A 15,070-nucleotide genomic window follows, 5' to 3' on the forward strand; every position below is an offset into this window, starting at 1 on the left:
CCGTTAGCACCGTAGCTGAGGAGTCGCAAAAAAAACCCCTCCCAAGCTCTTCCATACCCCCAGGCTACGTGACCCATCACATGGAGAATTCTCCCCCTGTCCACCTGAAGAGGTACAAGCACTCAGTACCACATGTGGCTAGGGCAGCTCTATAGAACTGAAACTCTGAATATATAACTTTTCACTCTGTTCCCTGTATCTCTTATCCACCCTTTCTTTCTTCATCTCTTGTCTCTCTGTGCTATAATTTGGGTAACTTTTTCAGATGTATGTCCTAGTTTATTAATTCTTTTTTCAAATGTATCTACTGTGATGTTTGTCCTCTTTAGTAAGTTTTTATTCTAAACCATTACGGTTTTTTTTTTATTATTTTTATTATTGTGATAAAATATCACCCCAAAATTGCTGTTTTATGAGACCAGAACTGGATGGTGCCCGGCTACCATTACTGAACATTCTGATCAAAGATTCTATAGGAGAATCCTGATCAAAAGGGGAAAACTGCAGCGGAGAATTTCAAATTCTCATGGAATCCAGACTTTCTTGAGCCACGGAGGCTAGATGAGCCCCTGAAACTATTGCCCTGAGATACTCTTTAAACCTTAAAGCAAAAATATGCCCTGAAGTCTTCTTAAAACGAGACAATAGTTTAGCTTAACTAGTAAAAAGTGTCTGCCTTGAGCATTATGCTCTTTTAAGAACTATCTATATTGGATCAAACTAACAACAGCAACACGAAAGATTAGATAGGAACCTTTGGGGGCAGTGATTTTATGTTATTTGGGAGGAACAACTCAGAAAAGGAGGATGAGAATGGTTGCACAACTCAAAGAATGTAATCTATGTTACTGAATTGTACATGTAGAAACCGTTGAATTGGTGTATGTTTTGCTGTGTATATTCTCAACAACAACAAAATAAATAAAAAATTTTAAAACTGCTGTTTTAACGAGTCTTAACATTAAAATCACATTTGCCACGCTTATAGATTTATAACTCTGAGGAGAATCAACAGTGACTTGCAAGGCAACTACCTCAGGGGAGGCCATTACAAAGCATAGAGGTGCTACTGGACTCAGCAATTTAATCGGTTCCTTAATGTCAGTCACGAGTCAGGCCATTTCAGGTCTAATCCATATTTCCTAGAGTTTCAATGTTGTAGATTGGGTTTCCACTGCGAAGAAAACACCTTTCATATCATAAAGATACAAAAATTGAAGGTGAATAAAAATGAGAATAAAATACAAATATATGTTTATGACAAATATAAATGAAGTATGTAAAACCAAAGAAGTCAAAAAGCTCGATTGTCAGTGTTCCTTTTGGGGAATTTTTGTGCATGAGCTGGTTTTACTCAGTCTTCTTAAACTAAAACTTCAATGAAATTTTCCTGGTAAATCTCCATAAGCATTCCTGCTGCTCAAGGACCTTAAAAAGGTCATTCAACATTCCATTTCTTGGAAATGTCCATTACTAATATAGTGTGCATGAATGCCACCCCCCTCCCCCCCCCCCGCCAAGAATTTCAATAACACTGGGGAAAATGCAGTTTCTCCTCCCTCCCTTTCTCCTCCTAAAAGATGATAGCTAACTTTCTTGTCTTTGGTACTCCTATATTGGTCCTGGAAGCATTCCCTGTTTTTTCCTGTAGAGGTCATTCTTTGGTCTCTCTGAAAAGTTCTTCCTTTGAGGGCTCCTCTTTTCTTAAACTTTTCAAAAGAGACGATGACTTTGCTGAAATCATTGCTTGACTCAGAGCACGGGGATTCCCTGTGTCTAATCACACTGTCATACATTCTTAAGTGTTGCCATCACATGGATGTGGACTAAATTGGCCAACACATTTCATTTTCTTTGAAATTTTTTCTATTCCTCAAAAATTGTGCCTATCTAAGATTAAAAATAAATAAATAACAAATGTTGGCAAAGATGTGGGGAAATTGGAACTCTTACCCATTGCTGGTGGAAATGCAAAATGGTATAGCCATTGTGGAAAACAATAGAACTACCATCTGACCCAGCGATTCCACTCTTAGGTATATACCCAAAAGACTTGAAAGCAGAGGCTCAAACAGAGACTTGTACACCAATGTTCATTGCAGCACTATTCACAATAGACGAAAGATGGGAAAAACCTAAATGCCCATCAACAGACGAATGGATTAACAAAATGTGGTACATACATACAATGGAGTACTACTTAGCCAGTGGGTGAAACGAAGTCTTGATACATGCTACCACATGGAAGGAGCATGGAGACATTCTGCTGAATGAAATAAGTCAATCACAAAAGGACAAATATTGTGTGACCTGACCTCACTTATACATTCTCAACAACAACAAAATAAATAATATTAAAAAAAAAATTGTGCCTACCAGAGAATGCAACTACTTGGCCTCAGAGATTGGGTCATGCACTGCCCCCCACACAAACTGCATTTTGTGGAGCAATCTACATACAATAAAACATGCAAATTTCAAATGTACAACTCAATATATCTTTACATTTGTAGACACCACCTTCCAGATCAAGGACATTTTCTTCATACTCCTGTCAAGAGAACAGTCCCTCCTCCATCCCAAGACAGTCATTTTTCTGACTTTCATCACTTTGGATTAGTTTTGCCTATTCTTGAAATTCATATGCATGGAATCACGCAATAATCACTCATCTGTGTCCAGCTTATTTCATATTGCTTGATGGGATTGCTCTTCATTATATTGAGTTTCCTCTTCTGACTTCCACATCTTGCCCCAACTCCCATTTTAAATTATTTTGTAGTAAGTCTTTCCATTTTTTTATGGTACCTCATCTCCTCACCCTGCCTCCCAAGATAGATTTCCAGGCATTGCTCGTCTGCCGACGATGCTGATATGACAGTAGTCCTGGTGTTGTGATGGAACCCTTGGGGAGTGCTCATTATTGGTAACACCACTGAGAATGTGTTCCAATTGTTCTGGAGGAAAGTGCCATAGAGAGAGGATATTTGACTTGTGTTACTTCCAACTCTAAGAAGGCTGTGCTATGGAGTTTGAAATAGGCAGGCTTGACCTTGAGAAAAGTCTTTTGACCTTCCTGTGCGCCTTAGTTTCTTCCCCACCTACTTTTCTTTTTTTTTGTTGTTCTTATTGCCTGAAAATATCATGTTTCATTTTCAAAGCAATGGCTTCTCTTGACGTGTGTGTGTGTTTCTTTGACACTGTGTGCATCAATCACGTTTCCTTTTATCAGGCACAGATGCAGCCATCAGTCTTGACCAGGTAATTTATCTGTTTTTCCAGTGAAATTGGCCATCACTATTTTTTTTTATTAATATTTATTTTGGATTAAACCCAGTTCCTAAATGGCAGTCACAGAAGCTTTGTGGTTACCAGTGTGGTGTCATTTACCATTAGAAATAAACAAATGTCATAAAAATTGGAGGTGGATTCAGATTAAATAACTTTCTCAAGTTACACAGCCAATAAATGATGGAACTTTGAGTTTGAAAGTAGGTCTTTTGACCAGCGACTCTTTCCATTGGGCTATAGTTGCCTTTTTCAAGAAAATAATTCAACGAAAAACTATCACAATCATTTGTTTGTGCACCTTATTCCGTCTAGCCTGATGGGATAGCTCTTCATGACATTGAGCTTCTTCTGGCTTCCACACCTCTACCCCTCCTCCCATTTTAAATCACTTCATAGTAACTCTCTTTCCTTAGAACCTCATCATCTCAATCTGTTTGAGAAAAGGCCAGGAAATGTAACACAAGCCGACTGTCTTCCACTTGCTCCTGCAAATCTGTTTGTCAGCTTTCTCCACCCTGCTCTGTGTCCTGGGAATTAACCCCATATGGACTACGCCACCAGACTTCCTTGCCCTGCAGTTTCTAATTGGGTTCATCCAATGGGAGATTAGAAAGGTGTTGGGGGGCTTTAATTCCTGTGGCTCTCCCCTGCCAGGTCACAATGGATAGGCTGTGCCTCTCTGCTGAAGGCCACAGACTCTATTGGGATGCTTTCTCTCCCTGAGTTTAGGCAACAGTTTTATTCCTTCAGGCCCATGGGTGGTAATGGGTATCACACCATCTCTTATTGCTTTTCCCAAGTTCTGCCCACAGCTTTGTAAATAGCCCCTTTATTAAAAGCACTCCTTAAATTATCCATTTTGAGTGTGCCTTCTGTTTCCTGCCAGGTCCCTGACTGATGGTGTGTTTGATTAATGGCTATTCGTTCAGACTAGCTGGAGCATGAAGCGTGTGTGATGAAACAGTAAAAGATCATGTAAGAACAGTAGGCTGAGAACAGATGGTAGCAGGGGTTGTCTTCCAGGCCAGGGGAGTCCATAAGGCAATGGGAATCTCAGAAGGTTTTAGACTGGGAGTAAAACACTTTACGAAAACAAACTTGGGAGCCACATGCAGAATGGTCTAGAATTTGGAGATGGAGAGACCGGTTAGAAAATGATTACAATTGCTATTACTGGAAGACAGCATTCTGTAACTATCAGATTATAGGACAAAAAAGAGAGAGAGAGCCAGAAATTTGACAGCACACCAAGTTGACAAGGATGTAGAGAAATAGCATTCTCAGATATTGTTGGTGAGTGTGTAAATTCATAAGCGTCTTTGGTGGGCAACTGGATAATATCTATCAATATTGTAAACGTTCATGCCTATTGATCCAGCAATTCCACTCCTGGGAATTGCTTACAGATATAATTGCACACATGCTAACTAATTTATGTGTAAGGATAGTCATTGTAGCATTCTTCTAATGGCTAAAGATTGGAAATAACCTAGATGTCCATTAATTAAAAAAAAAAAAAAACATTTCTGTCACATCCATTCTGACTCGTAGTGACCCTATAGGACAGAGTAGAACTGTCCCATAGAGTTTCCAAATAGTGCCTGGTAGATTCAAACTGCTGACCTTTTGGTTAGGAGCTGCAGCACTTAACCACTAGACCACCAGGGTGTCCGTCCATTAATTACAGACTAGTTAAATAAGTATAGCATAGTCCATGTAACAAAATACGATGCAGTGGTTAAAAGGAATGAGATGATTCTGTGTGTACTTATATGGAAAGGTCCCCAATTATGATGTTAATAATAAAGGCAAGGTGCAGAAGAGTATGTTTATAGTACGCTTCTATTTGGATGGTGGAGCCCTGGTGGTGCGGTAGTTAAGAGCTCCACTTCTAACCAAGAGGTTGGCAATTGAAATCCGCCAGCTGCTCCTTGGAAACTCTATGGGGCAGTTCCACTCTGTCTTATAGGGTCACTATGAGTTGGAATCCACTCAACAGCAACGGGTTTTGTTTTGGGTTTTCTATTTGGATGGGAGAATAAAAGGCTATATTGCACGTAAGTCTGTAATGAATAGACTATTCTGGAAGGATACAAAATAAAGAGGCAAAGTGTGGCTGCCTCCAAAGAGAACTGAATGGCTGGGGACAAAAGAGGGAGGGAGATTTACTTTTTACCATAATCCTTTGGCACTTTTACACGAATTACCTATGTTTAAAAAAATCAGTTGTACCTGATTTCAGAACCTATTATACAGCTACAGTAGTCAAAACAGCCTGGTACTGGTACAACAACAGGCACATAGACCAATGGAACAGAATTCAGAACCCAGATATAAATCCATCCATGTATGAGCAGCTGATATTTGACAAAGTACCAGTGTCAGTCAATTGGGGAAATGACAGTCTTTTTAACAAATGGTGCTGGCCTAACTGGATATCCATTTGCAAAAGAATGAAACAGGACCCATACCTCACACCATGCACAAAAACTAACTCCAAGTGGGTCAAAGACCTAAACATAAAGACTAAAACGATAAAGATCATGGAAGAAAAAATAGGGACAACCCTAGGAGCCCTAATACAGGGCATAAACAGAATACAAAACATTACCAAAAATGATGAAGAGAAACCAGATAACTGAGAGCTCCTAAAAATCAAACACCTATGCTCATCTAAAGACTTCACCAAAAGAGTAAAAAGACCACCTACAGACTGGGAAAGAATATTCAGCTATGACATCTCAGACCAGCGCCTGATCTCTAAAATCTACATGATTCTGTCAAAACTCAACCACAAAAAGACAAACAACCCAATCAAGAAGTGGGCAAAGGATATGAACACACATTTCACTAAAGAAGATATTCAGGCAGCCAACAGATACATGAGAAAATGCTCCCGATCATTAGCCATTAGAGAAATGCAAATTAAAACTACGATGAGATTCCATCTCACACCAACTAGACTGGCATTAATCCAAAAAACACAAAATAATAAATGTTGGAGAGGCTGCGGAGAGATTGGAACTCTCATACACTGCTGGTGGAATTGTAAAATGGTACAACCACTTTGGAAATCCATCTGGCGTTATCTTAAACAGTTAGAAATAGAACTACCATACAACCCAGAAATCCCACTCCTCGGAATATACCCTAGAGATACAAGAGCCTTCACACAAACAGATATATGCACACCCATGTTTATTGCAGCACTGTTTACAATAGCAAAAAGCTGGAAGCAACCAAGATGTCCGTCAACGGATGAATGGGTAAATAAATTGTGGTGTATTCACACAATGGAATACTACGCATCGATAAAGAACAGTGACGAATCTCTGAAACATTTCATAACATGGAGGAATCTGGAAGGCATTATGCTGAGTGAAATGAGTCAGAGGCAAAAGGACAAATATTGTATAAGACCACTATTATAAGATCTTGAGAAATAGAAAAAACGGAGAAGAACACATACTTTTGTGGTTACAAAGGAGGGAGGGAGGGAGAGGGCTTTTTATTGATCAATCAGTAGATAAGAACTGCTTTGGGTGAAGGGAAGGACAACACTCAATACAAGGAAGGCCAGCCTAATGGGACTGGACTAAAAGCAAAGAGGTTTCCGGGATAAAATGAAAGCTTCAAAGGTCAGCGGAGCAGGGGCTGGGGTCTGGGGTACTTGGTTTGAGGGGACTTCTAAGTCAATGGGCAAAATAATTCTATTATAAAAACATTCTGCATCCCACTTTGAATTGTGGCGCCTGGGGTCCTAAATGCCAACAAGCAGCCATCTAAGATACATCAATTGGTCTCAACCCACCTGGAGCAAAGGCAAAGGAAGAACACCAAGTTCACACGACAACTAAGAACCCAAGAGACAGAAAGGGCCACATAAACCAGAGACCCACATTATCCTGAGACCAGAAGAACTAGTTGGTGCCCGGCCACAATCGATGTCTGCCCTGTCAGGGAGCACAACAGACAACTCCTGAGGGAGCAGGAGACCAATGGGATACAGACCCCAAATTCTCATAAAAAGACCATACCTAATGGTATGACTGCGACTAGAGGAATCCCAGAGACAATGCTCCCCAGAACTTCTGATGGCACAGGACAGGAACCATCCCCGAAGACAACTCATCAGGCATGAAAAGGACTGGTCAGTGGCGGGGAGAGAGATGCTGATGAAGAGTGAGCTAATTAAATCAGGTGGACACTGAAAAAAAAAAATCAGTTGTGGTAGTTAGGGGGAAATATAATAAGCACCTAACTAATGAAACAGCAGAAAAAGTAACTAATGAAACAGCAGAAAGATTGGAGAAGATGGGATGAATAGGGGAGACCGGAACTGACATGATTTGGAAGTCTGACATTACAAATTGGCTGGCTCAGGGACCAGGTGCACACTGCAGGTAAGTTTGGCTTGGTCTGTACAACGTTCTAAAAATGTTTGAACTTGTCTGCTGAGTCACCTGGTCCCCTACCTTCCTGTTGACTTACGCCCAGCAGCCTTACTTATTTGCTTTACCTGCTTGACCCTGGTAGGAATTGAGTGGCTGGAGAATAGTGATGTCATTAAGAGAAATACAGAACTTGGGAACAAAAGATGTGAAAATGGAAACATTTAAGAATATATGAAATTTGAGAGGCAGGGGATACAGATGCAGGATTATGCACATACGTAAAACTTGAGGCTTGGAGAGCACGTACACAAAAGAGGCTAATTGCGAAACTTTAGGCACCACCCATATTTAGGGCATGTAAACCCGTCCCATTGCTGTTGAGTTGATTCCGACTCATAGCAACCCTCTAGCACAGAGTAGAACAGCCCCCATAGAGTTTCTAAGGCTGTAATCTTTACAGGAGCAGACTGCCACATCTTTCTCCTATGGAGCAGCTGGTGGGTTCCAACCAATGGCTTTCAGGGCCCAGAGCTTAACCACTTCACCATCAAGGCTCCTGTTAGGGCCTATAAGACACCAGAACCCCACAGAAGAGAAAGAAGCTATCAATAACAGAACCAGGGTAGAGCAAAGCTATAAAGGTCAAGAGAGAAGGTAGTGAACTGTGCCTGGAGTGAAAGCATGAAGGGCGAGGGGAAGGGAAGGGCTAATAGATTCGGTGATTAGGCCACGATAACATCTGAAAGCAATTTCAGCAGAGAAAAGAGAGGTAAAAGACATCTTTTTCTTCCTTTATCATTATTATTTTTTTACAAAGGTGGAATAAGTGTGGGTGGACACAGCTGCTCCTTTAAGACGGCTGACAGTGTAGGGAAAGAGCTGGAACATCATTAAGTGATATGCAGAGTGCAAGGAAACCTATTCTCAGATCTGGCTGTTTCGAAAGAGGAAGAAAATGGCTAACAAAAAGGCAAGACTCACAAAAGGTAGGAGGGGATGTGCACAAGTGAAGAGGTAGCTGTGAGGAGAGGAAAATACACTTCCAGAATGGAAAGAGGAGCCCTGGTGGCGCAGTGGTTAAGTGCTCAGCTACTAACAGAAAGGTCGGGGGTTCAAGCCCACCAGCTGCTCTGTGGCAGAGAGATGTGGCAATCTGCTTCCGTAAAGACTACAGTATTGGATACCCTGTGGGGCAGTTCTACTCTGTCCTAAAGGGTCACCGTGAGTCAGAATTGACTCGATGGCAACAGGGTTTTTAGAAAGGAAGAAAGAAAAGGACCCAGGGAAGATGTAAATATTTTCAAGTATTGAGGGATGTTAAGGAGGTGGTAAGGATCCCTGGTGGTGCAGTGGTTAAGAGCTATCGCTGCTAACCTGAAGGTCGGCAGTTCAAAACCACCAGCCACTCCTTGAAAACCCTATGGGGGCAGTTCCACTATGTCCTGTAGAGTCACTATGAGTTAGGATTGACTCCATGGCAACAGGGTTTTTTTTTTTTTTTTGGTTAAGGATCCTTGGTGGCACAATGGTTAAGAGCTCAGCTACTATAGTTTGAACCCACCAGTGGCTCTTCTTGAGAAAAGACCTGGCAATCCACTGCCCTAAGGATTACGCCTTGGAAACCCTACAGGGCAGTTCTACTCCGTCCTGTAGGGTCACTGTAAGTCGGAATCCACTCGACAGCACACAACAGCAACAAGGGGGTGCCAGTTGGATGGCCTATAACTTATTAGTCAGGTGAGGTCAGTAGAGTTAAGGTGGTAAGATTATGAACTTTAGAAAAGAAGAAAAAGGTCTGATATAGTTGGCATAAGGAATGTGGAGTGAGCCATTCAGGAAGGCACAGCAGGCTTGCTGAGCAGCAATGAAAGCTCAGCTGAGATTAAAAACTCACATTAATTATGGTTCAAACCACTAGGATTTTGTGATTTCTACTATCTATTACCAACTGCGGGTTTGCAAAAGGTCAAAGGGGTTTTATTTTTTTAAATGCAATTGGTTAATAACTTTTCTGTAGAAATTATCAGTCCAACGCTCGCTTCGGCAGCACATATACTAAAATTGCAACGATACAGAGAAGATGAGCATGGCCCCTGCACACGGATGACATGCGAGTTCGTGGAGCGTTCCATACTTTTCACATTCAAACACTTTGAGGGACAGAGTAGCTGGGGCTGGGGCCCCAGGATCATAGTTTGGGGGGACATCTACGTAAATTGGCATAACAAAGTTTATTAAGAAAATGTTCTGCATCCCACTTTGGTGAGCAGCCATCAAAGGCGCATAAATTGGTCCCAACCCACCTGGAGCAAAGGAGAATGAAGAACACCAAAAACACAAAGAAAATACTAGCCCAAGACAAGAGGGCCACATAAACCAGAGACTCCATCAGCCCGAGACCAGAAGAACTAGATGGTGCCTGGCTACCACCAATGACCGCCCTGACAGTGAACACAACAGAGAATCCCGGACACTGCAGGAAAAAAGTGCAGAGCAGAATTCAAATTCACATAAAAAGACCAGACTTAATTGTCGGACAGAGACTGGAGGAGCCCCTGAAACTATGGCCCCCAGACACTCTGTTAACCCAGAATTAAAACTATTCCCGAAGCTAACTCTTCAAAGGTTAGGCTGGACTATAAAACAAAAAATACTACTTGTGAGGAGTGTAGTTCTTAGTTTAATCAGACACAGGAGACCAAATGGGTGGGTTCTGTCAAGAGGCAGGGTGAGAAGGCAGGAAGGGACAGGAACTGGACACAGGAAACCCGAGATGGAAACGGAGAGTGCGCTGTCACATTTAAGGGATAGCAACTAATGTCACATAACAATGTAAGTTTTTGTATGAGAAATTGACTTGAGCTGTAAACTTTCACCTACAGCACAATAAAAATATATATATATCGGTCCACAAATATGAATTGCAACTCCATTAGTGAAGTCTACTTGGAGTTATGCTAACAGTCCTTATTTTGCTGTTGATATTGTTTCGTTAATTTGTGATTTAGGAGAGTCCATGTGTTAGACTAGAATTGCTTCTTAGGGTGTCTTGGGCTGTAACCTTTACAAGGGCAGATAGCCAGGACCGTTTCTTACGCGGTGCCAAACTTTTGGTTACTAGACGAGCACAAATCATTTGTCCTACCCATAGACCTTGTGAACAATCTTCAGGAGCATAGCCTTTGGATACTGGTCATAGTTCCTAATGTGAAGATATGGTTAAGGATTTTGTTAGATATGGTCTCCTTTTATTATCAAAATTATTTATCTTAAGCAATTGAATTTTGTGTGTGTGTGGACTTTTTTTTCTTTGTGGATGTTACACATTGTGAAGCTAATTTGGGTCCTTTTTCAAGTCAGCTAATAGTTTAGAAAAAAACCTGTTTGGATTCACCTCCGGCTACAGAACAGAGCATGGCAGGATATAGTCTTTACTGGTGTCCTTTGAGCCTCCAGTATGTTCCTCCTAGTCATTTGTTTTTGTTTTGTTACATTTCACAAATCCCAGAAGCCACCTTAAATTCTTTCTTGGATTGTTTATACAAGTGTTAAATATATAAATATTTAAGGTCCTTCAGATACCTTAACGCTTGAGGTAATTATTAAATAAAAACCATTCTGGAGTTATAAGGCCACTAGACCCAAAAAAGCTCCTTGAAAATATCTTAAGACTTTGTTTACAAATACCAGACAATACTGTAGATAGCAGAAAGCCAAATTTGTAACAGTAAAATAGAGAGTTCTGGCAAAATGAGTGTAAAAATTAACTTAGATGGATGTTTGCCTCAACTCCCTTTAAGATGACAGCTAGTATAACTATGCCTAAGAATTTAAGAAAAGTAACTTGCCCCCCCTAGTAACTTGGGAAACCGTGGTGGCATAGTGGTTAAGAGTTCAGCTGCTGTTGGCAGTTTGAATCCATCACGTGCTCCTTGGAAACCCTATGGGGCAGTTTGACTCTGTCCTATAGGGTCGCTATGAGTCAGAATTGACTGGACAGCAATGGGTTTGGTTTGGTTAGTGACCTTGGGAGGAACCCTGGTGGCACAGTGTTTAACCAGTTGGCTGCTAACTGAAAGGTCAGCAGTTTGAACCCACCAGCCATTCTGAGGGAGAACAATGTGGCAGTCTGCTTCAGACACTGCTGTCAATTCTAACTTATAGTCACCCTAGAGGACAGAGTAGAACTGCCCCATAGGGTTTCAAAGGCTGTAACTTTTACTGAAGCAGATTAACATCTCTCTCCTGAGGAGGGGCTGGTGGATTTGAACTGACGACCTTTTGATTAGAAGCCTAGTCCTTTAACGACTGCACCAACAGGGCTCCCTCTGCAAAGATTACAGCCTTGGAAACCCTATGGGGCAGTTCCACTTTGTCCTGTAGGGTTGCTATGAGTCGGAATCGACTCAACAGCAGGGGTAATAGTAACCTTGGAAGTGTTCTTTCCAACTCAACTAACACTATTAAAAACCAGTATGTTTTGGTAGTTAAGTGAGTTCTAGAGCCAGGATACCGGCTTTTCAAATCCTAGTCCACCACTTGAGCTGTGTGTGTGTAATCTTGGGCAACTAAGTTACTTACCTGATTCTTCATTTGAAAAATGGTGCTAACAGAATCTACCTCATCATTAGGGAGGTGCTTAGAACAGTGTTTATGACATTTAAAGTGCACAAAAAATTGGTAGCTATAATTACTTAGGCCTTATAGTTGGCAAGAAACATAAGTCTCTCTGGATCCACGCCAAAGCTTTGGGCCCAAACAAGTCAATGAATAAATAGCTGGATTCCAGAAGGCCAGGCTAACATGTAGCTGAAAAAAAAAGAGGAGTCTTTAGAGCACTCTCTTGAGAAATACCAATGTAAGTCAAGCTTTCAGTTAAAAAAAAAAAAACTCTCAGTACTCTGCACAGGTTTGATACTATACTTCCACATGAATTGGCTACTATAGTCCTATTAGAGCCCTGGTGGTGCAGTGGTTAAGAGTTATAGCTGCTAACCAAAAGGTCAGCAGTTCAAATCCACCAGCTGCTCCTTGGAAATTCTATGGGGCAGTTCTACCCTTCGGAATTGACTTGATGGCAATGGTTTGGTTTTTTGGTATGTCCCTACTAAGGAGCCCTGGTGGTGCAGTGGTTAAGCGCTTGGCTGCTAACCAAAAGGTCGGAGGTTTGAATCCACGAGCTGCTCCACAGGAGAAAGACTTGGCAGTCTGCTTCTGTAAAGATCATAGCCGTAGAAACCCTGTGGGGCAGTTCTCTGTCCCATAGGGTCAATGGAATCAACTTGGCGGCAACTGGTGTGAGAGCCCTACTGAATTCCTTTATTAAATATTAATTGAAGGCCTGCCTTATCATGCACTGTACTAGGCTTTAAATATTACAAGTCATTAGAAATCAACACACCCAGGGAACCCCAGGTTGAGAAGGAAAGAGCGCTGATATGTCATGGGGTTGGCAACTAATGTCACAAAACAGTATGTGTATTGTTTAATGAGAAACGAATTTGCTCTGTAAACCTTCATTTGAAGCAAAATAAAAAACAAAAACCAACACACTCCCACACCCTTCTCCCCTTACTTCTTCAACCTATCATAATCAAATAAAACCTTCTAGTCAGTACCAAAATAACAAAATTGTTTTAAAATACTACGCCTTTCATGAATTTAACGGAAATCACAAGTAGAGCCTACCACAATTTCTAGCCTTAATATCCCGAAAACATGCAAAATGGGATAAAAAGTAAACTTTGGGGTTCATTAGCTGGAGTCAGTCCCACACGGAATATGTGGTAGAAGTGATGAACAGAGTGACAACTGCTTAGTCCCACTGGATCATTCGCTGCTCTTCAGGAAGAATACTCCAGTTTGGGGAGGCCACATCCCGGGCCAGCCAGTTGAAATCGTCAACGTCGTTCCAGTTATTTTTGCTCCGATCTAAGCCAGAGCCCTCGAAGTCCTTGTCGATCCCCGGGTAGCTCCAGGTGTAAGGGGCGAACTGGATCCCGCTGCAGTCCTCTATAATGGCCCTGCTAGTCACCTGCAGGAAGATGCGGGTGTCTTTCGTAGTGTGGATGCGGAGCTGTTGGCAGGCCACGACCAGTACGCAGTCACTGCAGTCCTCCAAAAACACAGAGGTGGACACCGGCCCGGAGAGGACGGTGCAGTTTCGGGCCCTGGTCAACCGCAGGGTATTGGGATTGCCGTACAACCTGATCGTGCAGTTGCTCAGCTCGGTCAAAAGCACGTCGCGCTGGTGCAGCTCTTCCGCTATCTTCTCCAAGACTTGAGACTCCAGATTGGAGAAGCCACAGACCCAGACAGAGCCGAAGCCTCGCTCCCCCTTCATGGAGGATGCAGAGGCCAGAATGCCTTCTGCCATCGGAGCACCAGGAGCCGCGTCCACTTGGGTGGCGGGTGCGGGATCCCTCCTCCGGCTCTTGAAAGCGAAACGCTTCTTGGGCTGCAGCTCCCGGCGCCGCTCTGCTAGGGCCGCCTGCAGCCGCGCCAGCGCCTCCTGTCCCTGCCGCAGCTCGTAGGCGGCCAGGAACAAAACCGAGTCGTTGAGAAGTTTCTGCAGCCCCTGGAGTCGGGCGGCCGCCTCCTCCAGCCGCTCGGCGGACTCCCCGCCCTCCAAAAGCTTTTCCACCGCCGCTCGCTCCCGGGAGAAGGCAGCGGCGAAAAAGTCGCTCTTCTCCTCCTCCACCTTCTGGCTCTGTTGCCTTTGCTTCCGCCTTTCCACCTCCAGTTGCCGCTCTTGTTCACGTCTCTGAAGCCGCTCAGGCACCAGGCTCAGGTCCCGCTGGGATCGCATGTCCCCGTTCCCCACAGCGGCAGCTGAGCAACTAGCACTCTCCATCTTGACTTCAGGGTTCCTTTCTCTTGCCTTCCTTCCTCTGGGCGCGCCCTCCGTGAGGCCTCCCACCAAGCCGTCCTGTGATTGGTTGGCCATGCTGACGTCAGGCCCCTGGCCTTATTTTCTTCGCTCATTGGTTCCTTCGCGTCGGAGGGGGCGGGGACGGGGGCGGGGCAGGCTGACAAGTGGGGGTGGGGAGACAAAGGTCCTTGTGGATGGGTGGGGTGGTAGGCAGGCGGGGGAAGCTTTTTTTTCTCTTAAAGGGGCAGGACTTATATCCGGGATTGTGGGGTGAGTTGCAGCAGCGGCAGCTGCACATGTGGGTTTGTTTATAAGAACAAGGTTAGAAACTCGCAGGCCTCCCCCTCCCCCCAGCTCCTCCCTGCTACCCCCTTACAGGCCGGAGATCCGATACTGGGGCGGGGGGGCGGAATGTGTGTGTGTGATGGGTGGTGGGACAGGTAGTGGTGAGAAAGATGGAGGGGGGGTAATGTTGCACCGCCCGGCCCGCGCCGGAGGAAGCGGCAGCTGGAAC

At 43.3% G+C, this 15,070-nt stretch overlaps 1 protein-coding gene and 1 non-coding gene across 2 annotated transcripts; one reads left to right on the forward strand and one right to left on the reverse strand.

Moving 5' to 3' along the window:
- Positions 1-9,716: 9,716 nt before the first annotated feature.
- Positions 9,717-9,823, forward strand: LOC111750441 (U6 spliceosomal RNA). Its single transcript, XR_002785571.1, has one exon. It is a non-coding gene; the product is annotated as a U6 spliceosomal RNA (small nuclear RNA).
- A 3,160-nt stretch (positions 9,824-12,983) lies between these two features.
- On the reverse strand, positions 12,984-14,582 carry TBCC (tubulin folding cofactor C). The gene has a single exon (XM_003403910.4). It carries the CDS (start codon positions 14,536-14,538, stop codon positions 13,501-13,503), a length of 1,038 nt encoding a protein of 345 aa, XP_003403958.2. The 5' UTR covers positions 14,539-14,582; the 3' UTR covers positions 12,984-13,500.
- Positions 14,583-15,070: the final 488 nt, after the last annotated feature.

The sequence above is a fragment of the Loxodonta africana genome, chromosome 1 (assembly GCF_030014295.1).
Source record: "Loxodonta africana isolate mLoxAfr1 chromosome 1, mLoxAfr1.hap2, whole genome shotgun sequence".
Taxonomy (NCBI): domain Eukaryota; kingdom Metazoa; phylum Chordata; class Mammalia; order Proboscidea; family Elephantidae; genus Loxodonta; species Loxodonta africana.